The sequence below is a fragment of the Macaca thibetana genome, chromosome 19 (genome assembly GCF_024542745.1).
Source record: "Macaca thibetana thibetana isolate TM-01 chromosome 19, ASM2454274v1, whole genome shotgun sequence".
Classification (NCBI taxonomy): Eukaryota; Metazoa; Chordata; class Mammalia; order Primates; family Cercopithecidae; genus Macaca; species Macaca thibetana.
In genome coordinates this window covers 19,860,939-19,888,746 of record NC_065596.1, presented here as the reverse complement: position 1 = coordinate 19,888,746, position 27,808 = coordinate 19,860,939, and the positions used below count along the sequence as shown (strand labels likewise).

General features: G+C 53.8%; 5 protein-coding genes across 6 annotated transcripts in view; 3 read left to right on the top strand and 2 right to left on the bottom strand.

Moving 5' to 3' along the window:
- SIRT6 (sirtuin 6) overlaps nucleotides 1-27,808 on the bottom strand; it is a 286,565-nt gene that overhangs the window by 105,023 nt on the left and 153,734 nt on the right. The window lies entirely within an intron of this gene.
- The window catches only part of FSD1 (fibronectin type III and SPRY domain containing 1), a 293,078-nt gene that overhangs the window by 249,959 nt on the left and 15,311 nt on the right, over nucleotides 1-27,808 (top strand). The gene's annotated exons all lie outside the window — the stretch shown is intronic.
- MPND (MPN domain containing) overlaps nucleotides 950-27,808 on the top strand; it is an 81,011-nt gene continuing 54,152 nt past the window's right edge. Inside the window, exon 1 of the mRNA XM_050770466.1 lies at nucleotides 950-973. The gene's annotated coding sequence lies outside the window, so the exon portion shown is untranslated. The remainder of the gene's footprint in view (nucleotides 974-27,808) is intronic.
- SHD (Src homology 2 domain containing transforming protein D) lies at nucleotides 972-13,754 on the top strand. The gene is made up of 6 exons (XM_050770649.1): nucleotides 972-1,887; nucleotides 5,086-5,191; nucleotides 5,270-5,458; nucleotides 7,665-7,788; nucleotides 11,028-11,147; nucleotides 13,478-13,754. Exons 1-6 carry the CDS (start codon nucleotides 1,591-1,593, stop codon nucleotides 13,662-13,664), a joined length of 1,023 nt encoding a protein of 340 aa, XP_050626606.1. The 5' UTR covers nucleotides 972-1,590; the 3' UTR covers nucleotides 13,665-13,754.
- TMIGD2 (transmembrane and immunoglobulin domain containing 2) lies at nucleotides 15,134-26,061 on the bottom strand. 2 transcript variants are annotated; one of them, XM_050770711.1, is made up of 5 exons: nucleotides 25,520-26,061; nucleotides 20,831-21,190; nucleotides 17,682-17,723; nucleotides 17,478-17,588; nucleotides 15,134-15,789 (listed from the first exon to the last, which is right to left on the bottom strand). In XM_050770711.1, exons 1-5 carry the CDS (start codon nucleotides 25,563-25,565, stop codon nucleotides 15,521-15,523), a joined length of 828 nt encoding a protein of 275 aa, XP_050626668.1. In that variant the 5' UTR covers nucleotides 25,566-26,061; the 3' UTR covers nucleotides 15,134-15,520. The 2 variants fall into 2 exon arrangements, with proteins under 2 accessions (XP_050626668.1, XP_050626669.1); XM_050770712.1 differs by having other exon boundaries at nucleotides 17,490-17,588.

Here is a 27,808-nt window from a genome sequence, read left to right as displayed (position 1 = left end):
AACGGCAGCAGCAGCTGACAACAGGCAGCCAGTTCAGGCCAGGCCCCTCTCACTTCTGCCCCTCTTCCCGCCCCCCGCCCCCCAGAAGCCACAAAGGGACAGATGCAGAGGACAGGCGCCAGGCACAGATACCATCTCCCTTCCCCAGGCCAGCTGCCCCCAACCCTCCCCCTGCCCGCAATTAGTCCCCTGGGAAGGGATCGGGGAACAGAGCAGAGCCCTCTTGGGGGAGGGGAAGCCTGATCCCCACCGTCCCTTCCTTTGCCCCCCTCTTCCTTCTGCTGCATCAATATCAATTTCAACCAGTGACCTCTCCACCAATTTCCACACCCCCACTCTGCCGGTCCGTTTCACCGCCAGACATCGGTTCCATTTCGACCCTCAGTGGCGGTCATTCCCACCCCCTCTGCTGGTCAATTTCACCCCTTCTGGCGGTCAAGTCCAGTCCCCCATTTCCCGGGCAATTTCCCCCTCCCCTCCTTCTCCCCCTCCCCTCTCTTCCCTCTCTCCCTCCCCAGCAGTGTCACTCCCAGCCGGTCCCCACCTCCCGCGCTCCGCGCTCGCTGCGGCCAGTCTCGGGCGTCCGGGTCAGTGTCCAGCTGCCGCGGCCTCGGCCCCGGCGACTCCCGCCCCCAGCCCCCCTTCCCTCCGCGGGCAGCGGCTCCCTCCCTCCCCAGAACAGCTGAAGGTCTCAGTCACCTCCGAGGGGAGCGCAGGGGGAGGGGAGGGGCGGGGGACGCGGCCGAGGGGAGGCGGGGGAGCCTGGACGCTGCTGCCCGGGACGCGGCCCGGGGCTGGTGGGAACCGGGGCGTCCTCCCGCGCTCTCCCCTCCCCAGCGTCCCACCTCCTGGCGGCGGCGGGGAAAGTGTCTCTGAAAGCGTGAAGAGGGATTGGAGGAGGTTTTTATTTCCCTTTGTGCGGGTGGCTGGGGCCGGATCGAGGCGGCCCGGCCGGGGACCGCGGGATTGGGGGCTCCCCGCTGAGCCGAGAGGAGCGCGACAAAGGATGCGTCCCGCCGGGGTCACCGTCTCCGCGGCCCAACTTTGCGCGCGGCGCCTGCGCCCCTGGGGAGCCCGCCCGCTGCGCTGAGAACCCAGGCGTCCGGACTGGGCGAGGGGCCGGGAGCGTCCGCAGGTGGCGCTGGCCCCGATCTCCCGACCCCAGGAAGGGATCCCGGAGCTTCCCGGAGGCGGCGGGCGGCCGAGTTGCTCCAGGGAACCGCGCTGCCCGCGGAAACTCCGCGCGCCTCCGCGGATGCCCCTCGCCCTAGCCCCTAGCGCGCGGCACTCAGGGCCCTGCGGGACGCCCCCTTCCCCTGCGGTGCTTGCCAAACCCGGCTAAAGCGGGCTTGTCCTCCCTCCCTCCTCTGTCGCCTCCTTCCCCCCCCCTTCACCTTTTCCTTGCCTCTATCCATCCAGAACCCCGCCAAAGGGCGCACCTGATCTTTCTCCTCCTTCCCTGCTCTTCCCTTCCTCTCCTCCTCCTCCTCCTCCTCCTCCTCCTCCTCATCCTCCCTGAGGAAAGGGGCCTGGAGAAGGGTATGTGGGGGCCCCTCTGACAGTGGCCCGATTGGGGTGACAGGCGCCCAAATGGCCAAGTGGCTACGGGACTACCTGAGCTTTGGCGGTCGGAGGCCCCCTCCGCAGCCGCCCACCCCAGACTACACCGAGAGCGACATCCTGAGGGCCTACCGCGCGCAGAAGAACCTGGACTTCGAAGACCCCTATGAGGACGCGGAGAGCCGCTTGGAGCCGGACCCAGCGGGCCCTGGGGACTCCAAGAACCCCGGAGATGCCAAGTACGGCTCTCCCAAGCACCGGCTCATCAAGGTGGAGGCTGCGGATATGGCCAGAGCCAAGGCCCTTCTGGGCGGCCCCGGGGAGGAGGTGCGTGGCTGGGTGGCCCCGGGAGACTGGGTGGAGGGGAGGCTCAGGCTGGGCTCTCTGGATCCTGGAGAGCTTGTTTTATGTGTGAGCACAGCGGGGAACCGGACAGCAGACAGACCCTTCCCAGTACTCCAGACCCCCACCTGCCTGGGGAGGTCTGTTATTTTTATTTTTTTATTTTTCGAGACAGAGTCTCCCTCTGTCACCCAGGCTGGAGCGCAGTGGTGGGATCTCGGCTTATTGCAACCTCCACCTCCTGGGGTTCAAGCGATTCTCCTGCCTCAGCCTCTCAAGTAGCTGGGATTACAGGGGTGCACCACCACACCCGGCTAATTTTTGTATTTTCAGTAGAGACGGGTTTCACTATGCTGGCCAGGCTGGACTCAAACTCCTGACCTCAGTTGATCCTCCCGGCTCTGCCTCCCAAAGTACTGGGATTACAGGTGTGAGTCACTGTGCCCAGGTCGATATCTGTCCCTTTTCAATGCATAATGCTGGTTATCCTCCTGCCTCTCTGACCACCCTGCTTGGTCTCTGGATCCTCCTCTTCCATGGCCATCCCCCGTGCCCCCCCAGCCCCCTCCCCTCAGCACCCCTTCCCTACGAACCTGGTGGGATCTTCCTAAAATAGATCTGAGGGAGTTGCTCCCCTGCAGGGCACCTAAACATCCCCCCGATGACGCTGCCCTTTCCTGCCACTATGTTCCCATTTTGTGTACGTGAAACTGAGACTCGCAGAATGGCAGTGACTTGCCTAAGGTCTCATGGGGTTCTAGCTTACTAGGATTTGAACTCAGGCCACCAGGTGCAGTAGCTCATACCTGTAATTCCAGCACTTTGGGAGGTTGAGGTGGGAGGATTGCTTGAGCCCAGGAGTTGGAGACCAGCCCAGGCTAACAGAGTGAGACCCCGTCTCTACAAAAAAAAAAAAAAAAAAATCAAAACATTAGCCAGTTGTGGTGCACACCTGTAGTCCCAGCTACTCAGGAGCCTGAAGCAGGAGGATCGCTTGAGCCTTAGAAGATCAAGGCTGCAGTGAGTCATGATTGCGCCACTGCACTTCAGCCTGGGTAACAGAGCAACACCCTGTCTCAAAAAAACAAAAACAAACAAACAAACAAAAAGCCTGGGTGTGGTGGCTCACATCTGTAATGCCAGCACTTTGGGAGGTCCAGGCAGGTGGATCACCTGAGGTCAGGAGTTTGAGACCAGCATGGCCAACACGGTGAAACCCGGTCTCTACCAAAAATACAAAAATTAGCCGGGTCGCCTATAATCCCAGCTAATCGTGAGGATGATGCAGGAGAATTGCTTGAACCCAGGAGGCAGAGGTTGCAGTGAGCTGACATCGCACCACTGCCCTCCAGCCTGGGTGACAAGAGCAAGACTCTGTCTCAATAAACAAATAAATAAATAAATAAGAAGTAAGACGTTGGTAAGAAGAGCCAGGGACTCGAGGAAACCCGTTACACGGGATCAAACTCTGCCTCTTACTTACCAGCTGTGCGTCCTTGAGCAAAACACTCTGTGCCTTGGCTTCCTTGTCTGGAAAATGGGGACGGTGTGCTTACTACGTGTTGGTATTACAAATCAGCACAGGTAAAACCTTGACAACAGTGCTGGCACCTGAGACGCATTGAAGTGGGCGAAGGAGGGAGGCAGGTGTCTGTTTGGGGGAAATGGGATCAACATAGAGGGAGACGTGGGAAGCCATCATCTGTTTGCAAGCACTTTTGGGTAATAGACTCCCTCTCCAACCCCCAAAATGAACTCTTGGAAAGTTATTTTTGCGCGGTGGCTCTTGCCTGTAATCCCAGCACTTTGGGAGGCTGAAGCGGGCGGTTCATCTAAGGTTGGGAGTTCGAGACCAGCCTGGCCAACATAGCGAAACCCCATCTCTACTAAAAATACAAAAATTAGCCAGGTGTGGTGGCAGGCACCTGTAATCCCAGCTACTTGGGAGACTGAGGCAGGAGAATCACTTGATCCTGGAAGTCAGAGGTTGCAGTCAGCCGAGATCACGCCACTGCACTCCAGCCTGAGCGAGGGAGCAAGACTCCATCTCTAAATTAATTAATTAATTAATTAGGGCCAGGTGCAGTGGCTCATGCCTGTAATCCCAGGACTTTATGAGGCTGAGGCGGGCGGATCACGAGGTCAGGAGATCGAGACCATCCTGGCTAACACAGTGAAACCCCGTCTCTACTAAAAATACAAAAAATTAGCCGGGCGTGGTGGTGGGTGCCTGTAGTCCCAGCTGCTCAGGAGGCTGAGGCAGGGGAATGGTGTGAACCCGGAAGGCGGAGCTTGCAGTGAGCTGAGATCTGGCCACTGCACTCCAGCCTGGGTGACAGAGCGAGACTCCATCTCGAAAAATAAATTAATTAAATAAAAATTAATTAATTAAAAATAAAAACTCGGCAGGGCGTGGTGGCTCATGCCTGTAATCCCAACATTTTGGGAGGCCGAGGCAGGCAGATCATGAGGTCAGGAGATCGAGACCATCCTGGCTAACACGGTAAAACCCCGTCTCTACTAAAAATACAAAAAACTAGCCGGGCGAGGTGGCAGGCGCCTGTAGTCCCAGCTACTCAGGAGGCTGAGGCAGGAGAATTGCTTGAACTCAGGAAGCGGAGGTTGCAGTGAGCTGAGATCGCGCCACTGCACTACAGCCTGGGTGACAGAGCGAGACTCCGTCTCAAAAAATAAAAATAAATAATAAATTAACTAATAAAAATAAAAAATAAATAAAGGCCGGGCGCGGTGGCTCAAGCCTGTAATCCCAGCACTTTGGGAGGCCGAGACGGGCGGATCACGAGGTCAGGAGATCGAGACCATCCTGGCTAACACCGTGAAACCCCGTCTCTACTAAAAATACAAAAAACTAGCCGGGCGAGGTGGCGGGCGCCTGTAGTCCCAGCTACTCCGGAGGCTGAGGCAGTAGAATGGCGTAAACCCGGGAGGCGGAGCTTGCAGTGAGCTGAGATCCGGCCACTGCACTCCAGCCTGGGCTACAGAGCAAGACTCCGTCTCAAAAAAAAAAATAAATAAATAAATAAATAAATAAATAAATAAATAAATAAATAAAAAATTCTTGGAGAGGTGTCAGATGGCCCTGTGAGCAGGCAAGAGGTGCAGCATCACTTAGCAGGGATGCCCCTCTGAGTCCTTGTCTTCTCGCCTTCCTTCTCTCCACAGCTGGAAGCTGACACTGAGTATTCGGACCCCTTTGATGCTCAGCCTCATCCTACACCCCCGGATGATGGGTACATGGAGCCCTACGACGCCCAACGGGTCATGAGTGGTGAGTGGGCAGGGCTTGGGAGAAGGTAACAGGGTCCCAGATGGGAGCAGGAGCTGAACAGTATCCCCGACCTCCTAGAACTGCCCGGCAGAGGGGTGCAACTCTATGACACCCCTTATGAGGAACAGGACCCAGAGACAGCAGATGGACCCCCTTCTGGGCAGAAGCCTCGGCAGAGCCGGATGCCCCAGGAGGATGAACGGCCAGCAGATGAGTATGATCAGCCCTGGGAGTGGAAGAAAGACCACATCTCCAGGGCGTTTGCAGGTGCTTCTCAGACCCACACTCTGACATCTGAATGCCCCATCCCTGCATTTCCTCACCCGTCATGTCTCCTGTTTCAGTTTACAAAGTAGAGTCCAATTGGCCGGGCGTGGTGGCTCACACCTGTAATCCCAGCACTTTGGGAGGCCAAGGCGGGTGGATCACGAGGTCAGGAGATCGAGACCATCCTGGCTAACACGGTGAAACCCCGTCTCTACTAAAAAATACCAAAAAAAAAAAAAAAAATTAGCCGGGTGTGGTGGTGGGCTCTTGTAGTCCCAGCTACTCGGGAGGCTGAGACACAAGAATAGCGTGAACCCGGGAGGCAGAGCTTGCAGTGAGCCGAGATCGCGCCACTGCACTCCAGCCCGGGCGACAGGGCAAGACTCTGTCTCAGGAAAAAAAAAAAAAAAAGTAGAGTCCAATCACTTGCCACTTTGGTAGTTTATTAATTCTCACTAGAGTGTGAATGACTGATAGTCCTAAATTCTTTCTTCCAAGACAACCTACATCTTCCTTGGAAACGCAAATGCTTTTTAGAGTGGAATGGAACCTACTTATCCTGCTCAGTGTGGTGTGGGGCGGGGAATATGGCTTGCTTTTGGAATAGGATGTGGGGGTGGCAGGGGCAGCGTTTCTTACTAGCTGCTGGTAAACTACAGGTTAATTTCCAGCTGAACTGGATGAGCTTAGACAAGTCTCTGAACCTTAGTTTTCTCTTCTGTAAAAGAGATAATGATAAAATCAGCTTTAAAAAATAAAATAGCCTGTAATCCCAGCACTTTGGGAGGCCGAGACGGGCGGATCACGAGGTCAGGAGATCAAGACCATCCTGGTTAACACGGTGAAACCCCGTCTCTACTAAAAAATACAAAAAAAAACTAGCCGGGCGAGGTGGCGGGCGCCTGTAGTCCCAGCTACTCGGGAGGCTGAGGCAGGAAAATGGCGTGAACCCGGGAGGCGGAGCTTGCAGTGAGCTGAGATCTGGCCACTGCACTCCAGCCTGGACGATAGAGCGAGACTCCGTGTAAAAATAATAATAATAAATAAATAAATAAATAAATAAATAAATAAATAAATAAAATAGTTGCCAGGCATGGTGGCTCACGCCTGTAATCCCAGCACTTTGGGAGGCCGAGACGGGTGGATCATTTGAGGTCACGAGTTCGAGACCAGCCTGACCAACATGGAGAAACCTCCGTCTCTACTAAAAATACAAAATTACCCGGGCGTGGTGGCACGTGCCTGTAATCCCAGCTGCTCAGGAGGCTGAGGCAGGAGAATTGCTTTGAACCCAGGAGGCGGAGGTTGCGGTGAGTCAAGATCGCGCCACTGCACTCCAGCCTGGGCGACAACAGCTAAACTTGCACAGCACAGCACAGCACAGCACAGCATAGCATAGCATAGCATAGCATAGCATTTGGACCAGATTCTAGTTGTGCAAACACGACTTTGCCCCCAAACACGACTTTGCCCCCAAAGTGTTATTACTGGGAGGGTATTTAGAGCTCAGTGCCTTGGTCCACCTGTCTGTAGATTGGGGGTGATTTTCCAGTTTTAGGACTTGGCTCCAGTCTAGCCTGAACCCAGAAGGGATTTAGGAAGTAGGGCTTCTCTCTGGAAACGTCTTTTTTTTTTTTTTTTTTTTTTTTTTTTTTTTTTGAGACGGAGTCATGCTCTGTCGCCCAGGCTGGAGTGCAGTGGCCGGATCTCAGCTCACTGCAAGCTCCGCCTCCCGGGTTCACGCCATTCTCCTGCCTCAGCCTCCCAAGTAGCTGGGACTACAGGCGCCCGCCACTTCGCCCGGCTAGTTTTTTGTATTTTTTAGTAGAGACGGGGTTTCACCGTGTTAGCCAGGATGGTCTCGATTTCCTGACCTCGTGATCCGCCCGTCTCGGCCTCCCAAAGTGCTGGGATTACAGGCTTGAGCCACCGCGCCCGGCCTCTGGAAACTTCTAAACTACCCCTCTAGCCAAGATCCTTGTGCGCCTTGCCACCAGATTTATAAATGACCACACCTATTTCTTCTGAAGGCCAATAGGTTACACCTGTGGCCAATCCAGCCCCTGCCTTAAGCCCAGCCCCTGGGCTCTGATAGGTTGTCCCAAGCTGGCCCTGCCTTCCTACTGAGATTCCATTGGCTTGCCCCTGCCCCGCCCCCCCAAGATAGGCTGGACTTAACCCTTTCCTCTCTAAATCTCCCTTCCAGTGCAGTTTGACAGTCCAGAGTGGGAGAGGACTCCAGGCTCAGCCAAGGAGCTCCGGAGACCCCCACCCAGAAGCCCCCAGCCTGCGGAGCGTGTGGACCCAGCCCTGCCCCTGGAGAAACAGCCGTGAGTGGGGAAGCTGAAGGTGGAGGAGCCCCGTTGAACGTTATCTGCAGACTCCAATGTATCAGGCAGAAGTTTTTTCGTTTTCCCAGATTAGAGGAACTGGGAGAACTTCGATTCATTCATCCACTTATTTCATTTCTTCAGCTACTCTTTACTGGGCGCCAGAGCCTGCTCTGTGCCAGGCACCCAGCTAGACACAAAACCGAATCTGATGGGGTCCCTTTCCCTCTGGTATCAAGTTCTAGGTTCAAATCCCCGCTCTCCCCTCCTGGCTGTGTAGCCTGGGGCAAGTCACTTAACCTCTCTGAGCCTCAGGTTCCAACAGAAAAGGGAATTTCCTTCCTTAACCTGGGTGGGACTTACAGCCTCAGAGCCAAGAGACAGAAATCATTCTCAGCCCGAAGTTTTTGGTTCCTGGGATGGAGCCAGGAGGCACAGCATTTTGGTGGGCTCGCAACTCCGTGCTGGGGTCACACATGAGCTGGGAGACGCTGACTATGTTCCCTTCCAGCCTGGGAGGTCCTTGAGGGACTGCCCAAGTCCCCAGAATCCAGGCCATGTTATCAGTCACCCCTAAATCTCTTCGGTGGGCAATACAGAACTGGCTATTTAACTCTGAGGCCTAGGGAGTGAAGATTGTTCTCTTTTTCTCTTTCTCTTCCTCCCTTGCTCCCTCCCTCCCTCCCCAAGTCTTGCTCCGTCGCCCAGGCTGGAGCACAGTGACGCCATCTCGGCTCACTGCAACCTCCATCTCCCAGGTTCAAGTGATTCTCCTGCCTCAGCCTCCAGAGTAGCTGGGACTACAGGCCTGCACCACCACGCCCAGCTAATTTTTGTGTTTTCAGTAGAGACGGGGTTTCAGTATGTCGGCCAGGCTGTTCTAGAACTCCTGATCTCGTGATCTGTCCACCTCAGCCTCCCAAAGTGCTGGGATTACAGGTGTGAGCTAGTGCGCCCGGCCCTTCCCTCTTCCTTCTTTTCTCTTCTCTCCTCTCCTCTCTTCTGTCTTCTCTTTTCCCTTTTTTTTTCGACAAAGTCTTGCTCTTGTCGCCCAGGCTGGAGTGCAGTGGTACATCTCAGCTGACTGCAATCTCCGCCTCCCCGGTTCAAGCAATTCTCTTGCCTCAGCCTCCCAAATAGCTGGAAATACAGGCTCCTGATACCACACTTGGCTAATTTTTGTATTTTTAGTAGAGATGGAGTTTCACCATGTTAGCCAGGCTGGTCTCAAACTCCTGACCTCAGGTGATGTGCCTGCCTTGGCCTTCCAAAGTGTCGGGATGACAGGCGTGAGCCACTGCCCTTTCTTCTTTCCTCTCCTTCATTCCTTCCTTCCTTCCTTCCTTCCTTCCTTCCTTCCTTCCTTCCTTCCTTCCCTCCCTGCCTCCCTCCCTCCCTCCCTCTGTTCTTCCTTCCCCTTTCCCTTTCCCTTCCCCTTCCCCTTCCCCTTTCCCTTTCCCTTTCTCTTTTTCTCTTTCTCTCTTTCTTTCTCTTTCTTTCAGACAGGGTCTCGCTCTGTTGCCCAGGCTGAAGTGTAGTGGCACAATCATAGCTCACTGTACCCCTGAACTCCTGGGATCAATGCATCCTCCTGCCTTCGCCTCCTCCATGGGACCACAGGCGCGCCATATGTGCTTATTCTCTTTTCAGATTTCTTTCATTATGAACAACAGCAAAGGCTCTGGTGCTTCTCTGTCTTTGATACCTTGCTTGCAACTGCAGACCCCTTTGTGAGCACATTGAAGCAAAACATTAGGCCGGGCGCGGGGGCTCACGCCTGTAGTCCCAGCGCTTTGGGAGACCGAGGCGGGCAGATCACGAGGTCAAGAGATCGAGACCATCCTGGCCAACATGGTGAAACTCCAACTCTACTGAAAATACAAAAATTAGCTCTGTATGGTGGTGCATACCTGTAATCCCAGCTACTTGGGAGGCTGAGGCAGGAGAATGTCTTGAATCCAGGAGGTGGACGTTGCAGTGAGCTGAGATCACGCCACTGTACTCCAGCCTGGTGACAGAGAGAGACTCCATCTCAAAACAAAACAAAACAAAAAAAATTAAGAAAGGGGCTGGGTGCGGTGGCTCATGCGTGTAATCCCAGCACTTTGGGAGGCCGAAGCAGGCAGATAACCTGAAGTCAACAGTTCGAGACCAGCCTGGCCAACATGGTGAAACCCTGTCTCTATTAAAAATAGAAAAAAATTAGCCAGTTGTGGGCTGGCACCTGTAGTCCCAGCTACTCAGGAGGCTAAGCCATGAGAATAACTTCAATCTGGGTGGCAGAGGTTACAGTGAACCAAGATCGTGCCACTGCACTCTAGCCTGAGAGACAGAATGAGACTCCGTCTCAAAAGAAAAAAGAAAAAAAGGGACAGGTGGGTGAGGTACAAGATGAAGCACTGCTTTTGTGAAAGTGATTGAAGTTGACAAGGACACTAGGGAGGCTGTGAAAATCAATGTCAGGTATATTATAACCAGGCCTCTTCTTGAAAAATCCAAGGGGATCGGCCAGGCGCGGTGGCTCAAACCCGTAATCCCAGTACTTTGGGAGGCTGAGGAGGGCAGATAACCTGAGGTCAGGAGTTCCAAACCAGCCTGGCTAACGTGGTGAAACCCCATCTCTACTAAAAATACAAAACTTAGCTGGGTGTGGTGCTGCGCACCTGTAGTTCCAGCTACTTGGGAGGCTGAGGCAGGAAAATCGCTTGAACCCGGGAGGTGGAGGTTGAGGTGAGCCAAAATTGCACCACTGCACTCCAGCCTGGCAACAGAGCAAGACTCTGTCTCAAAAAAAAAAAAAAATCCAAGGGAATTTTCCTTCTTCATTTGCCCCGACGCCACAAGCCCACGCACAAGCTGTGCATGGACCCGACTGATCTCAGAATGTGTTTTGTTTGTTTGTTTGTATGTTTGTTTTGTACGGAGTCTCACTCTGTTGCCCAGACTGGAGTGCAGTGGCTGGATCTCAGCCCACTGCAACTTCCACCTCCCTGGTTCAAGCAGTTCCCCTACCTCAACCTCCGGAGTAGCCGGGATTACAGGCACCCGCCACCACGCCCAGCTAATTTTTTTGTATTTTTAGTAGAGATGGGGTTTCACCATGTTGGCGAGTCTGGTTTCCAACTCCTGACCTCAGGCAATCCGCCCACCTCAGCCTCCCCGAGTGCTGGGATTACAGGGCCCCAGAGTGTGTTTGAAGGGGAACAGTCCTTGATGAGACGTCTGTCTGCACTCCGTAGGTGGTTTCATGGCCCCCTGAACAGGGCGGATGCAGAGAGCCTCCTGTCCCTCTGCAAGGAAGGCAGCTACCTAGTGCGGCTCAGCGAGACCAGCCCCCAGGACTGCTCCTTGTCTCTCAGGTGAGCCCTCAGCCTCACAGGGATTGCATGGGTCACAGGATTGTATGAGTCACCCTTTTGGGTTAATTCACAGGGAACGGGAGGGTGTGGCTCCAGCAGCCATTGGGAAGGGCTTCCAGGCCAGTGGGTGGGACTTCTAGGAGAAGGGGTGGGACTTCCGGGGAGGCCATTAGCTGGCTGCAAATTGAGGATGAGCTCCCCATCACTGGAGGTATACAAGAAGATGGAGTGGAAGGCACAGAGGAGGTCCAGGCCTCAGGTAAGACGAGGAACTAGGTGCACAAGATTCCTTTGGACTTCCCTTGTCCAAAAATGGAGGTATATCAATTTGTGTCTGTCTGAAGCCAAAATTTCAGGGTGTGCCTGTAAGCGTTTTAGGTTGAGACCCTGTTTGTATGCACTTCCGTCCCTAAAATTCTGTCTAATTATAAACCACTCCTAAGATTCTGCTAGGTGTCTGAGTGTAAGATCTAAAAGCACAAGATTGGGGCTGGGCATGGTGGTTCATGCCTGTAAACCTAGCACTTTGGAAGGCCGAGGAGGGCGCATCACTTGAGGTCGGGAGTTCGAGACCAGCCTGGCCAACGTGGTGAAACTCCTTCTCTCCTAAAAATATGAAAATTAGTCGGGCATACTGGTGCATACCTGTAATTCCAGCCACGTCGGAGGCTGAGGCAGGAGAATTGCTTGAACTCGGGAGACGGAAGACTACAGGCACACACCACCATGCTCGGCTAATTTTTGTATTCTTAGTACAGACAGGGTTTGGCCATGTTGGCCAGGCTGGTCTCAAACTCCCGGTCTCAAGCAATCCGCCTGACTCGGCCGCCCAAAGTGCTGGGATTACAGGTGAGGGTCACTGTACCTGGCCTCTTTTTTTTTTTTTTTTTTTTTTTTTTTTTTTTTGAGACGGAGTCTGGCTCTGTCGCCCAGGCTGGAGTGCAGTGGCCGGATCTCAGCTCACTGCAAGCTCCGCCTCCCGGGTTCACGCCATTCTCCGGCCTCAGCCTTCCGAGTAGCTGGGACTACAGGCGCCCGCCACCTCGCCCGGCTAGTTTTTTGTATTTCTTAATAGAGACGGGGTTTCACCGTGTTAGCCAGGATGGTTTCGATCTCCTGACCTCGTGATCCGCCCGTCTCGGCCTCCCAAAGTGCTGGGATTACAGGCATGAGCCACCGCGCCCGGCCATCCTGGCCTCTTACTATTATCATTTTTATTATTATTATTTGAGATGGAGTCTCACTCTGTCACCCAGGCTGGGGTGCAGTGGCACAATATCAGCTCATTGCAGTCTCTGCCTCCCAGGTTCAAGGGATTCTCCTGCCTCAGCCTCCGGAGTAGCTGGGACCGCAGGTGCCTGCCACCATGCCCGGCTAATTTTTGTATTTTTAGTGGAGATGGGGTTTCACCATGTTGGCCAGGCTGGTCTTTTTTTTTTTTTTTTTTTTTTTGAGACGGAGTCTCGCTGTGTGGCCCAGGCTGGAGTGCAGTAGCGCGATCTCGGCTCACTGCAAGCTCCACCTCCCGGGTTCACACCATTCTCCCGCCTCAGCCTCCGAGTAGCTCGGACTACAGGTGCCCGCCACCACGCCCGGCTAGTTTTTTGTATTTTTTTTTTTTTTTTTTTTTTTTTTTTTTGAGACAGAGTCTCGCTTAGTCGCCCAGGCTGGAGTGCAATGGCGCGATCTCGGCTCACTGCAAGCTCCGCCTCCCGGGTTCACGCCATTCTCCTGCCTCAGCCTCCCGAGTAGCTGGGACTACAGGCGCCCGCCGCCTCGCCCGGCTAATTTTTTTTTGCATTTTTAGTAGAGACGGGGTTTCACCGTGTTAGCCAGGATGGTTTCGATCTCCTGACCTCGTGATCCGCCCGCCTCGGCCTCCCAAAGTGCTGGGATTACAGGCGTGAGCCACCGCGCCCGGCCTGTTTTTTGTATTTTTAGTAGAGACGGGGTTTCACCATGTTAGCCAGGCTGGTCTTAAACTCCTGACCTCAAGTGATCCACCTGACTTGGCCTCCTAAAGTGCTGCGATTACTGGCGTGAGCCACCGTGCCCGCCTAATTTTTTAATGTTTTTCTGTGGAGATGGGGTCTCACTCTGTTGCCCGGGCTGGTCTCTAAGTCCTGGCTTGGAGCAATCCTATAGCCTCAGCCTCCCATATCACTGGGATTACAGGTGTGAGCAACTATCCCAGCCAGCACACTGCTGTTTACCAGAGAATGGAGACGCATGAGCACCTGGCCCTGGGCACTGTGGGAGGTGGCTTTGGGGATGGTGGCTTTCTGGGTGTGTCTGGGGTGCTAGGAGTCCCTTTCTCCCTCATCACCCAGGAGCAGCCAGGGCTTCCTGCATCTGAAGTTCGCACGGACCCGAGAGAACCAGGTGGTGCTGGGTCAACACAGCGGGCCCTTCCCCAGCGTGCCCGAGCTCGTCCTCCACTACAGTTCACGCCCACTGCCGGTGCAGGGCGCTGAGCATCTGGCTCTGCTGTACCCCGTGGTCACGCAGACCCCCTGACAGTGACCCTCGGCCCCCTTTTGAGTCCTCGGACCCAGAATTGTATCCCAAAGCCGTCCCATGGCCTAGAAAATAAATAAGTTATTGTTTTTGTTAGTTTCCTTTCTGGGCTGCAGAGGGAAGTGGGATCGCTGACTCCCAGCGGGAAAGCCCTAGGCAGTGCTGGAGAGGGGGATGATGGGGTAATTGAAACCCTGGAGGAGGCCCGGCGCGGTGGCTCACGCCTGTAATCCCAGCACTGTGGGAGGTTGAGGCGGGCAGATCACCTGAGGTTGGGAGTTCGAGACCACCCTGACCAACACGGAGAAACCCCGTCTCTACTAAAAATACAAGATTAACCGGGCGTGGTGGCGCGTGCCTCTAATCCCAGCTACTCAGGAGGCTGAGGCAGGAGAATCGTTTGAACCCAGGAGGCGCAGATTGCAGTGCGCTGAGATCACACCATTGCACTCCGGCCTGGGGAATGAGAGCGAAACTCTGTCTCAAAAACAAAACAACAAACAAACAAAAAACCTCGAGGCCTCACGGGCCAAGCACATCCCCAGCTCTTTGTTTTGGGGGCAGAGTTGGGATTGGAACCTGAATCTCCCATAGGGAGGGATCAGAGCTCAGAGAGTAGGAGACAGAGCAGTCTCTTAGTGCTGAAGAAAGACAGAAGATGAAAACCGCACTCCATAGAAACCGACACACAAAGATGGAGAAACTGAGGGGGCCAGGCTCTCGGACCAGCCCCGCTCCCTCCTCCCGGCAGCAGGGGCTTGATCTGCAGAAAGGACATCTGTCCCCATGGAAACAGCAGAAGTAGGGGAGGGGAGCTGGGCCTAGCTGGTGTCACTTCAAGGTGACAGTCAGGCAGAAGACCCGGGGGGCTGGTAAACACCACGAATCCCCTGCCCTGCCCGCTCCTCCCCCTACCTCCAGGCCTGCCTGGGGGTGATGCCAGCTGCGGACGGGGTCTTCCAGGGCAGGGGACCGTTTGGAAGCCAGAGCACCATTTCCTGCTCCTTGGATTTGTCCCTACAAGTATAAGGTGGGAGGGGGGCTTTGAGTTGTCACCAAGTCCCTTGGCCCCAGTGGGCCTCTCCAGCCACCCCTGGGAGCTCTGGGACCCCCACATGACCCCTTAAATCTTTTTGGTGCATGTATGTGACAGGGACTCTACCACCCAGGCTGGAGGACAGTGATATAATTATAACTCACTGCAACTTCAACCTCTGAGGCTCAAGTGATCCTCCCCCCTCAGCCTCCCAAATAGCTGAGACCACAGACATCAGCTGCACCACTACGCCTGGCTAACTTTTGTATTTTTAGTAGAGATGGGGTTTCTCCATGTTGGCTGGTCTCGAACTCCCGACCTCAGGTGATCCGCCCACCTCGGCCCCCAAAGCGTTGGGATTACAGGCGTGAGCCACCGCACCTGGTTTCTTCAGATCTTTTTAGCACTCCCAAATCACCACACACACACCAGCTTTGCTTTTTCTTCACAAGTCTTTATTAAGCGTTCTTGGGGGGAAAAGTGGGAGCGAGATCCATCATCATAGAAATGAGGACGGGGTCTCAGGATGGGGCTGTCGGGCTCCCAATCCTCCCGCGTCTTTTTTTTTTTTTTTTTTTTTTTGAGACGGAGTCTCACTCTGTGGCCCAAGCTGGAGTGCAGTAGCGCAATCTCAGCTCACTGCAACCTCTGCCTCCCAGGTTCAAGCCAGGCTGGTCTCAAACCCCTGACCTCAACTGTTCCACCCGCCTCAGCTTCCCAAACTGCTGGGATTACAGGCGTGAGCCACCGTCCCTGGCCTCGATCCCCCTTTTTTGTGTGTACCTATGGGTGGGGTCCCGTCGAGGTCGCCTGGGATCTCTTACTCCTCTCCCACTTTGGGGAACCCTCTTGGCCTCGGCTGCTGGGTGGGGCCTGGGCTAGGAAAGACCCTGACCATAGAAATGGGGTGGCCGGGCCTGGGGCTGGGGCAGGGTCTGGGAGCCAGGTGCGGCTGGCAGGTGACCGGCTGCGGGAACGAGGTTGAATAAATGCTCTGGCCTCTCTGGTCCTTCGCCTCTCCAGAGCAGTCCTCAGTCTTCTTTGGAGCCCCCCGGGGCCGGTATAGGACATTGCTATAGAATGCATTTCCTAGGATGGATAACACAGATCGAGAGGGAACAGTCACTAAAGACAGCCCAGCCCTCTCCGGCTAACCTCAGGGGGATTTATCTCTCTTTTCTTTGTGTATGTGTGAGACGGAGTCTCGCTCTGTCGCCCAGGCTGGAGTGCAGTGGCGCGATCTCCGCTCACTGCAAGCTCTGCCTCCCGGGTTCACGCCATTCTCCTGCCTCAGCCTCCTGAGTAGCTGGGACCACAGGCGCCCGCCACCACGCCCGGCTAATTTTTTGTATTTTTAGTGGAGATGGGGTTTCACCGTGTTAGCCAGGATGGTGTTGATCTCCTGACCTCATGATCCACCCACCTTGGTCTCCCAAAGTGCTGGAATTACGGGTGTGAGCCACTGCACCTGGCCTTTTTTTTTTTTTTTTTTTTTTTTTGAGACAGAGTCTTACTCTGTCACCCGGGCTGGAGTTCAGAGGCGTGATCTCAGCTCACTGCAAGCTCCGCCTCCCAGGTTCAAGTGATTCTCCTGCCTCAGTCTCCTTAGTAGCTGGGATTACAAGCCCCTGCCACTATGTCTGGCTAATTTTTTGTATTTTTAGTAGAGATGAGGTTTCACCGTGTTGGCCAGGCTCGTCTTGAACTCCTGACCTCGTGATTCGCCCACCTTGGCCTCCCAAAGTGCTGGGATTACAGGCATGAGCCACTGCGCCCGGCCATTTTTTTTTTTTTTTTTTTTTTTCAAACTTTGGTTGGTTGTTTGTTTTTTGAGACAGGATCTCTCTCTGTCACCCAGGCTGGAGTGCAGTGGGGAAACTATAGCTCACTGCAGCCTCTGCCTCCCAGATTCAAGCAATCCTCACCCCTCAGCCTCCTGAGCAGCTGGGACCACAGGCGTGTGCCACCAAGCCTGGCTAATTTTTTTGTTGTTGTTGAGATGGAGCTTGCTGTGTCGCCCAGGCTGGAGTGCAGTGAGGCAGTCTCGGCTCACTGCAATCTCCGCTTTCTGGGTTCCAGTGATTCTCCTGCCTCAACCTCCTAAGCAGCTGGGACTACAGGCACAGGCCACCAAGCCTGGCTAATTTTTATATTTTTAGTAGAGACTGGGTTTTACCATGTTGCCCAGGCTGGTCTCAAACTCCTAACCTGCCTCGACCCCCCGAAATGCTGGGATAACAGGCATGAGACACCATGCACAGCCTAATTTTTCTTTTTTTTTCTTTTTTTTTTTGATACCAAGTCTTGCTCTGTCACCCAGGCTAGAGTGCTGTGGCGCAATCTTGGCTCAATGCAACCTCTGTCTCCTGGGTTCAAGCGATTCTCCTGCCTCAGTCTCCCAAGTAGCTGGTATTACAGACGTCCGCCACCATGCCTGGCTAATTTTTTGTATTTTTAGTAGAGTCAAGGTTTCACCATGTTGTCCAGGCTGACCTCAGGTGATCCACCCACCTCGGTGTCCCAAAGTGCTCAGATTACAGGCATGAGCCACCACGCCCAGCAATTTTTAATTTTTTTTGTAGAGATGGGATCTTGCTAGGTTGCCCAGGCTAGGGGCTTTGTCTCTATTTCTGAAAAACATGAGTATAGGATATAGGAGCCAGGCTTCTCTTCCATCCCTCCTCCCTCCTTCCCCTGGGTGGGAGCACAGATGCAATGGGTCTTTGTCAAGCAGCTGCAGTTCCCACCTCCACCTCCTCTGCCCCACCCTCCCTTACCTGGGCTGTTACCTGAATCCCTTTGCTGGCAGCAGCGGCGGCCCCTGAACCAGGCGCCCAGCACGATCGCCATACCCACGCTTCCCGCCCCCAGCAGCATGAAGAGGAGTCCTGTGCCGGGGCGAAGAGATGGTCTGAGCAGGAGGGGAAGGGGTGGTGGTGGGGGAGGAAGATGCTGGGGGAGGAACACAGGGCAGGGCTCACCTGGGAAGCTTGGGGTCGGGTTTCTGTTCTGTGTGGGGTCATCTGCAGAGAAGAAATCTATGTCATGGGGGGTGCCAGGCTTCTGCACCCTCCAAGAACAGAGCTCACGTGGGGGGACCTAAGTGTTCCTCCTCCTGCCAGGTCTTGTGGTTTTGGGCAGGTGTTCACTCTGAACCTCAGTTTCCTCTTCTGAAAAATGAGGCTCGGCAGGATGCGGTGGCTCAGGGCTGTAATCCGAGCACTATGGGAGGCTGAGGCAGGAGAATCACTTGAGGTCAGGAGTTCGAGACCAGCCTGGCCAATATGATGAAACCCCATCTCTACAAAAAATATAAAAATTAGCCGGACATGGTGGTGGACGTCTGTAATCCCAGCTACTCAAGAGGCCGAGACAGGAGAATCGCTTGAATCCAGGAGGGGGAGGCTGCAGTGAGCTGAGATCGTGCCACTGCACTCCAGCCTGGGCGACAGAGTAAGACTCCGTCTCAAAAAAGACGAAAAAAAAAAAAAAGAAGAAGAAGGCCGGGCGTAGTGGTTCACATCTGTAATCCCAGCACTTTGGGAGGCCAAGGCGGGCGGATTATGAGGTCAGGAGATCAAGACCATCCTGGCTAACACGGTGAAACCCCATCTCTACTAAAAATACAAAAAAATTAGCCGGGCGAGGTGACGGGTTCCTGTAGTCCCAGCTACTCGGGAGGTTGAGGCAGGAGAATGGTGTGAACCCGTGAGGCGGAGCTTGCAGTGAGCCAAGATCGTGCCACTGCACTGCAGCCTGGGCGACAGAGCAAGACTCCGTATTCCTCCATCTTTATCCTGGGATTTATCACTCTCCGGATCCTGTTTGGTTGTTTTTGTTTTTGTTTTTGTTTGAGCCTCTACTCCATGCCATGCCCATTTTATAGACTGGGAAACCGAGGCTCAGAGAACCTAAGTCACTTGTCTAGGGTCCCCTACCCAGACGGCAGCGGGGACCAGCTTTGAACAAAGCCCTGCCTCACGTCAGCTCAGAGATCCTAACACTTAGTTTCCTTGAGCACTTACTATGTCTCAGGCCCTGTGCTAAGCATTGTTTTGTTGTTGTTTGTTTTTCTGGAGACAGGGTTGCTCTGTGTCGCCCCAGCTGGAAGGCAGTGGCGTGATCATAGCTTACTGCAGCCTCCAACTCCTGGGCTCAAGTGATCCTCCCACCTCAGCCTCTCACATAGCTGGGACTATGGGTATGTGCCACCATGCCCGGCTAATTTTAGAATTTTTTGTAGAGATGGGGTCTTGCTGTGTTGGCCAAGCTGGTCTCAAACTCCTGGCCTCAAGCAATCCTCCTGCCTCGGCCTCCCAAAGTGCTGAGATATCAGGCGTGAGCCACTGCACTTGGATGATAGGAAGCACTTTAGCGATAACTGCTCTAAAGTCACCTGACCTGATGAGGAAACACTGTATGTATTTTGACAGCTAAGAGAACTGGCACAGAGAGGTCAAGTCACTTGCTCAAAATCACACAGCAAGTAAATGAAACAGGCTTGAATCCAGGTTTGTATAATTTACAGGAACCCCAGCTAAAGGCTGTGAATGCCACAATTAAGATAAGGTCCAGCACCCCAACTCCCTCCTCTTGCAGCCTCTGAGGTTGGCAGGCGATCCCTGGAGGCTGCCAAGCTGCTGTTCAGGGTTGGTGGGGGGGTGGGGAAGCCAGCTGTGTGGGGCTGGACCCGCGCCCATTCTCGCAGCTGCCAACGCACAGCCTGGTGCCTCCACCACCCCGCCTCCTCTAATTGCTAATTGGCCCCTTTGACATTGGAGGGGTGGGGAGAGGTGGGCAACGCACCATAACACGCCCCTCCCTTGAGGCAGGCACGTGTCCCCACCAGCAGGCTGGTCCTACCAGCTGGAGAGGAATGAGCATCTCGAGGGGCTGAGAGCTGGGTGCTTCATTCTGCCAGAGGGGGCTGGTCAGAGGCCCAGGGCCCACAAGCACCTCTCACAGAGCAGGAGGCAAAGCCTGGATCCCCTTGGGTTTCCCGATTCTGCCCAGGGTGGGTCCATAAGTGGGGGACATGGCAAAGGGCACAGTGCACGGGGAGCACCCCTACCTAGTGCGTAACGCTAGACATGTCTTGGCCCTCTCTGGCCTCCCCTGTCTCCTCTGTAAAATGAGGCAGCTGGTGTTGCTGGTCTGGAGAGCTATCTGGAGGGTTTCTCCCAACTTTGAGAGTCTATGGCTTTATTTATTTATTTTTTTATTTTGAGACGGAGTCTTGCTCTGTAGCCCAGGCTGGAGTGCAGTGGTGCGGGTGTGATCTGAGCTCACTGCAACCTCCCTCTCCTGGATTCTCCTGCCTCAGCCTCCTGAGTAGCTGGAATTACAGGCTGATGCCACCATGACCAGCTAATTTTTGTATTTTTAGTAGAGAAGGGGGTTTTCATCAGGTTGGCCAGGCTGGTCTCGAACCCCCGACCTCAGGTGATCTACTCACCTAGGCCTTCCAAAGTGCTGGGATTACAGGGATGAGCTACCATGCCCAGCTGATGGCTTTATTTTATTCAGAGACAGGGTCTGGCTCTGTCGCCCAGGCTGGAGTGCAGTGGTGCACTCATAACTCACTGCAGCCTCCAACTCCTGGGCTCAAGTGATCCTCTCACCTTTGCCTCCCAAAATGCTGGGATTAGAAGCATCAACCACTATGCTTGGCTGATGACTTTCAATTCTGTATTCTAGAATTCTTGGATTATGGGCTAGGCATGGTGGCTCACGCCTATAATCCCAGCACTTTGGGAGGCCGAGGCAGGCGGATCATGAGTTCAGGAGTTCGAGACCAGCCTGGCCAACATGGTGAAACCCCGTCTCTACTAAAAATACAAAAATTAGCTGGGTGTGGTGGCACGTGCCTGTAATCCCAGCTAATCAGGAGGCTGAGGTAGGAGAACTGCTTGTCCCGGGACCCGGGAAGTGGAGGTTGCCGTGAACCGAGATCACCACCATTGCACTCCAGCCCGGGCAACAAGAGTGAAACTCTGCCTCAGAGAAAAAAAAAAAAAAAGTTTGATATGAAGAATTTAGAGCTTTTTATTTCTCAGAGTTTGAGACTCAAAAGTCTTAAGATTTTAGGATCCTCCCCACCGCCCTTCCCTCTCACCACTGGCTTCAGTACCTGGGTCCACTAAGAGCCTTGTTACGTTGCCCTCAGCCTCCTCCAGCTCAGGAATCTCTATGGCCGCTGAGCACACATACGCCCCGCTGTGGTTGAGGCTCACAGGGTCCAGCTTCAGGATGAGATGGCTGGGTGCCTGCCAGGAGAGCTGTCCCTGGGGCCCGCAGACCCCCAGGCTGAGGCTGCCGTTGGTGATGTATGGTTGGCACAGGATGGCCCCATCCTTGGTCCACCTAACACGGAGCCGTTCCCAGGCCGGCGCCTGGTCCACCTGGCAGACCAGGGTGGCCTGACTGCCCTGCCTCACCTGCAGGGAGTTGGGCCCCTGCTGCACACTCAGGCTTGAGGCTCCTTGCAGGGCTGGAAGACAGAAGAGGTAGAGGCAACCTTTCTGACGGTGTGCATGTGAGGCTGTGTAACTCACTCCCCTAGTGAGCCGGCAGTCTGGGTTTGAAACCTCACTTGCCTAAGCCGGGTGCCGTGGCTCACGCCTGTAGTCCCAGCACTTTGGAAGCCTGAGGTGGGAGGATTGCTTGAGCCCAGGAGTTCCAGACTAGCCTGAGGACATAGCAAGACCTCATCTCTACAATAAATATTTAAAAAGTAGCTGGGTTTGGTGGTGTGCACCTGGGGTCCCAGCTATTTAAGAGACTGAAGTGAGGGGATCGCTTGAGCCCAGGCATTTGAGGCTGCGGTGAGCTATGATCACACCATTGCACTCCAGCCTGGGTAACAAAGCAATACCCTGTCTCTAAAAATTAAACATAAAGGCCCCGCGGTGGCTCACGCCTGTAATCCCAGCACTTTGGGAGGCCAAGGCGGGCGGATTATGAGGTCAGGAGATCAAGACTATCCTGGCTAACAAGGTGAAACCCCATCTCTACTAAAAATACAAAACATTAGCCAGCGTGGTGGCGCACGCCTATAGTCCCAGCTACTCAGGAGGCTGAGGCAGGAGAATGGCCTGAACCCGGGAGGTGGAGGTTGCAGTAAGCTGAGATCAGGTGCCACTGCACTCCAGCCTGGGGGACAGAGTGTGAGACTCCGTCTCAAAAAAAAAAAAAATTTTTTTTAACTAAAAAAAAACCCAAAGAACCTCACTGTCTGTATGACCTTTGGAAGGTCATGACTTGCTGAGGCTCAACAACCCCACCTGTAAAATGGGTATAAGTCGCTCAGAGCTTGTGGAATTCTGAGATAGTCTCCAGTACTCCACTACACAAATACCGCCTAGCATGTGCCAGGCCCTATGCTGGGTGTGGGGGACACAGACACAGGGGCGACCAAAGCAGATGAAAATCCCTGCCCTTCAGAAGCTGACAATCTAGGGTAAAAGAGACACAGGAAGTCATGAAATGAGAACTGCAATGGGGGAAAGGAATGGCAGTGGCCACAGAAGACACCAGTGAGGTCAGGGAACATCTATTCATTGAGAGTAATCAAGGAAGGCCTCCTTGAGGTGGTGACTTTTTTATTTTTTTATGTTTTTAGAGTTGGGGTCTGGCTCTAAGGTCCAGGCTGGAGTACAGTGGCACCATCACAGCTCACAGCATCCCTGAACTCCTGGGCTCAAGTGATCCTCCTACCTCAGCCTCCCAAGTAGCTGGGACTATAGGCATGTATCACTATGCCTGGCTGATTTTTTTGGTTTTGTAGAGGTTGGGGGTCTCATTATGTTGCCCAGGCTGGTCTTGAACTCCTGGGCTCAAGTGATCCTCCCACCTACACCTCCCAAAGTGCTGGGATTGTAGATGTGAGCCACTATGACCAGCCTTTTTTTTTCTTAAGACCACGCCACTGCACTCTAGCCTGGGCAACAGAGCGAGACTCCATATATAAGAAAAAAACGACTCCGTCTCACTCTGTTGCCCAGTCTGGAGTGCAATGGCACCATTAAAGCTCACTGCAGCCTCAACCTCCTGGGCTCATGGGCTGGGTGCCATGACTCATGCCTGTAATCCCTGCACTTTGGGAAGTCGAGGCTGGTGGATCACCTGAGGTCAGGAGTTCGAGACCAGCCTGGCCAACGTGGTGAAACCCTGTTTCTACTAAAAATACAAAAATTAGCCATTGTGGTGGCGGGCGCCTGGAATCCCAGCTACATGGGAGGCTGAGGCAGGAGAATTACTTGAATCTGAGAGGCAAAGGTTGCAGTGAGCTGAGACCATGCCACTGCACTCTAGCCTGGGCAACAGAGCAAGACTCCATATCAAAGAGTAAAAGACTCCATCTCATTCTGTTGCCCAGTCTGGAGTGCAGTGGCACCATCATAGCTCACTGCAGGATCAACCTCCTGGGCTTATGGGCTGGGCACAGTGGCTCACGCCTGTAATCCCAGCACTATGGGAGGCCGAGGTGGGTGGATCACCTGGGGTCAGGAGTTCAAGACCAGCCTGGCCAACATGGTGAAACCCTGTCTCTACTTAAAATACAAAAATTAGCTGGGCATGGTGGCAGGCACCTATAATCCCAGCTACTTAGGAGGCTGAGGCAGGAGAATCACTTGAACCTGGGAGGTGGAGGTTGCAGTGACCTGAGATCGTGCCGGTGTACTCCAGCCTGGGTGACAGAGCGAGACTCTGTCTCAAACAAAACAAAACAAGGCCGGGTGCGGTGGCTCATGTCTCCAATCCCAGCACTTTGAGAGGCCAAGGCGGGCGGATCCCAAGGTCAGTAGATCAAGACCATTCTTCCCAACATGGTGAAACCCTGCCTCTACTAAAAATACAAAAATTAGCCGGGCGTGGTGGCACACACCTGTAGTCCCAGCTACTTGGGAGGCTGAGGCAGGAGAATCGCTTGAACCCAGGAGGCGGAGGTTGCAGTGAGCTGAGGTCGTGCCACTGCACTCCAGCCTGGGCAACAGAGTGAGACTCTGTCTCAAAACAAAAAAACAAAATAAAACACTCCTGGGTTCATGTGATCCTCCCACCTCAGCCTCCCAAATTGCTGGGATTACATGCACATGCCACTGTGTCCAGCCTGACCACAGATCTTAATGGAAAGGGGTAACCAGTGTGAGAAGGAAGGTATTGGAGGGTAAGAGCATTCCAGACAGTGCACAGTCCATGCAAAAGCCCTGGGGCAGGACTGTGTCTGACGTGTTGGAGGAACAGTGAGGAGGTCGGTGTGGCTGGAGCAGAGTGAGGAAGGGGAGAGAGGGAGGAGGGAAGGAGGAAGGGTTGATCAGGGCCTGTGAGCCTTGGGGTGGTGTGGAGAGATGAGGAAAATTGGAAAATTAAGCAGTTTACGTTATAATCTAAGTGTGATGGAAAATCAGACAGCAGGGTAGAAATAGTCCAATTTAAGTTTTTGTTTGTTTGTTTGTTTTGTTTTTTTGAGACGGGGTCTCACTGTTGCCCAGGTTGGAGTGCAGTGACATGATCTTGGTTCACTGCAACCTCTGCCTCCTGGGTTCAAGTGATTCTTGTGGCTCAGCCTCTTGAGTAGCTGGGACTACAGGCACTCGCTACCATGCCTGGCTAATTTTTGTATTTTTAGTGGAGATGGAGTTTCACCAACATGGCCAGGCTGGTCTGGAACTCCTGACCTCAAGTGATCTACCTGCCTCAGTCTCCAATTTAAGTTTTAATAAAAAAGACCTTGGTTGGGCATGGTGGCTCATGCCTGTTATCTCAGCACTTTGGGTACTCAAGACTGGATGATCGCTAGAGGCCAGGAGTTCAAGACTAGCCTGGGCAACATAGTGAAACCCATCTCTAAAAAACAAAAACGGCTGGGCGCAGTGGCTCACGCCTGTAATCCCAGCACTTTGGGAGGCCGAGGCGGGTGGATTATGAGGTCAGGAGTTCTAGACGAGCCTGGCAAAGATGGCGAAACCCCGTCTCTACTAAAAATACAAAAAAAATTAGCCAGGAGCGGTGGCCTGCGCCTGTAATCCCAGCTACTCGGGAGGCTAAGGCAGGAGAATCGCTTGAACCTGGAGGGTGGAGGTTGCAGTGAACCGAGATCGCGTCACTGCACTCCGGCCTGGGTGACAGAGCAAGACTCCTTCTCAAAAAACAAACAAACCAAAAAAATACGAAACAAACAAACAACAAAAAAAGTGCAAGCGGCTGGAATTGGAAGAGAGGGAAAGAGGAATGGAGGGTTTCGCCGGAGGAAATGTGTGAAGGGCAGTAGCTTTTGTCCTTAATTTGAAACACAGAGGGAGCTGCTGCCGGAGTAGAAAGTTTGCTTTTAGCTGTGAGAAGTCTGACGTGTCTGTTAGAGTCCCGGAGAAGGTGAGGTTATGTGAAGTTCCCGGCATTTGAGATGCAATTGCAGAGGAGGGTAGAGACATGAGATCTGGAGAAGGGTATTAGGCAGCTGGAACAGCAGGTGCAAAGGCTTGAGGGCCAGATCCAACCTTCCCACTGGGGAAACAGAGAAAGAAAAGCTTCCAGGCTGGAGCAAGGGGGAGGGAGCAAAGGCATCGCGGAGGGTGAAGATGAGAGAGGTCAGGCCAGGCTGGTATGTAGGGCAAGGTTTAGATTGTATCCTAGGGGCCCTCAGAAGATCCTTCCTTAACCCTCCAGCCCCCATCATGTTCTGAGTCTCGGAGGGAGATGAGCCTTATCTGACAGAGTAGAGAGACTTAAGTTTAGAGGGGCCCTGAGCTGGGGGGGCAGGCAGCCGGGGATGACAGCAAGAGGTGGGTTCGGAGGGGAGGGAGACCCAGATACTCACCCCAGAACTGCACCAGGAGGCCCAGCACCATACCTGGGGACCCCATTCCTGGCCCATCAGACCCCTCTCCCCCTCCCAGTTGACAGACTTCCTGCCACAATCTCCGCCTCCCGCTGCAGAGACAGATGTGACACCCAGGGCCAGACAGCAGACGTCCGGTGTTCCAGGCTGCTGGGGGCTCCACTTCCTGCCACCTCGTGCCTCAGTTTCCCCAATGCATTTCCTATCTGAAAGGCAGCGTACAGACCAGGTGACATGGCTCATGTCTGTAATCCCAGCATTTTGGGAGGCTGAGGCAGGTGGATCACCTGAGGTCAGGAGTTTGAGACCAGCTTGGCCAACATGATGAAACCCCATCTCTGCTAAAAATACAGAAATTAGCTGGACATGGTGATGGATGCCTGTAATCCCAGCTACTTGAGAGGCTGAGGCAGGAGAATGGCTTAAACCCGGGAGGTGGAGGTTGCAGTGAGCCGAGATCACACCACTGCACTCCAGCCTGGGTGACAAGAGTGAAACTCTGTCTCAGAAAAAAAGAAAAGAAAGGCAGTGTACGTAAGTGAGTTGGGGGAATGCACCCCTGTGAGCTTTCTGGAAGGCTCTACATAAACACATTTGGGTACAGGAAGACAGTGTGAGAGCAGGTGGCTCCGTGGGGGAGGGGCAGGCAGCCTAAGCCTGAGCAGTGAGTTAAATGACAGGGTCCCTACCTCAATTATTTTGCTCCCAAAATGTCTTTCTTTTGCTGGGCACTGTAGCTCACACCTGTAATCCCAGTACTTTGTGAGGCTGAGGTGGGAGGATCACTTTAGCCAAGTTTAAGATCATCCTAGGTAACACAGCGAGATCCCATCTCTATTAAAAAAAAAAAAAAAAAAAAAAAAGATACAGGCCGAGCATGCTGGCCCAGGCCTGTAATCCCAGCACTTTGGGAGGCCAAGGCAGGTGGATCACCTGAGGTCAGGAGTTCGAGACCAGCCTAGCCAACATAGCAAAACTCAGTCTCTACTAAAAATACAAAAATTAGCTAGGCCTAGTGGTGGGTGCCTGTAGTCCCAGCTACTCAGTGGGGTTGAGGCAGGAGAATTGCTTGAACTGGGGAGATGGAGATTACAGGGAGCCGAGATCCTGCCACTGCACTCTAGCCTGAACGACAGAGTGAGACCCTGTCTCAAAAAAAAAAAAAAAAAAAAAAGATACAAAACCGTTCCTGTCTCTAAAAAAAGAATAATAGGCTGGGTGCGGTGGCTCACGCCTGTAATTCCAGCACTTTGGAATGCTGAGGTGGGTGGATTGTGAGGTCAGGAGATCGAGACCATCCTGGCTAACACGGTGAAACCCCATCTCTACTAAAAATACAAAAAAAAATTAGCCGGGCGTGGTGGCGGGCACCTGTAGTCCCAGCTACTGGGGAGGCTGAGGCAGGAGAATGGCGTGAACCCAGGAGGCAGAGCTTGCAGTGAGTCGAGATCGTGCCACTGCACTCTGGGCAACAGAGTGAGACTCCGTCTCAAAAAAAAAAAAAAAAAAAAAAAAAAGAAAAGTCTTCCTTTGAGGTTCAGAGAAATAGATTTCTGTTGATAACTTTGGGTCCTATTACATGGCCTGGAGAAGCTTGGGGGTCCCGTGGAGGAGGTTCATGGGCTCTGGAGTTCCTCCCAGCCCTGCACCCCTCACCCCTGATTCTGTAGTGCCTTCTGGGAGGAGGTGGTGAACCCACAGACCTCAATGTCTCAGACCCAACTGCAGAGTGACCTCCTTTCTCACTCGGACGGAGAAGGCCTGCATCGTACGCAGCGTTCCTCTCCACCACAGTGAGGTTCTGCGGTGCCTGTGCCTGCACCTCCCCTGCAGACATACACACCCTCCCAGCCTCTCCTGCCCACTCCTTCCCGTAGTCAGAACATTCTGAAGCTCCACCCTTCCCCCCACCGTCTGTGGAGGGACCCTGGATAGATTAGGTCCCAGGTCCTTCCAAAGCTGGACACAGACATTCTTAGCTTCGCGCCTGGGCTGGCACGGAGACTTCTGGAGGAGCTGTTGGAACCTGGGGCTTTGTGGGGTGTATAGGAGTTTAGTTGTGACATAGGGACAAATGGAAACAAGGCATTGGAGGCTGAACACCCTCTTGGGCAAAAGCCTTAGATTTTCAGTAAATGCAAGACGTGAGAAGGCGGGCTAGACAATTTGAGTAGCAACGGATAACCTGTGTGAGTGAACAAGTGAGGAAACTGAGGCACGGGAGCACTAGAGATGATTCTGACGTCCCACGGCAGGGCCGGGGGTCGA

Coding starts and splice junctions, on each gene's coding strand:
- SHD (XM_050770649.1), top strand. CDS start 1,591: ATGGCCAAGTGGCTACGGGACTACCTGAGCTTTGGCGGTCGGAGGCCC. Junction 7,789..11,027: donor CTGCCCCTGGAGAAACAGCC/GTGAGTGGGGAA, acceptor TGCACTCCGTAG/GTGGTTTCATGGCCCCCTGA. Junction 11,148..13,477: donor GACTGCTCCTTGTCTCTCAG/GTGAGCCCTCAG, acceptor CTCATCACCCAG/GAGCAGCCAGGGCTTCCTGC.
- TMIGD2 (XM_050770711.1), bottom strand. CDS start 25,565: ATGGGGTCCCCAGGTATGGTGCTGGGCCTCCTGGTGCAGTTCTGGG. Junction 21,191..25,519: donor CCTCCTGGTGCAGTTCTGGG/GTGAGTATCTGG, acceptor TCTGTCTTCCAG/CCCTGCAAGGAGCCTCAAGC. Junction 15,790..17,477: donor GGATTCAGGTAACAGCCCAG/GTAAGGGAGGGT, acceptor TATCCATCCTAG/GAAATGCATTCTATAGCAAT.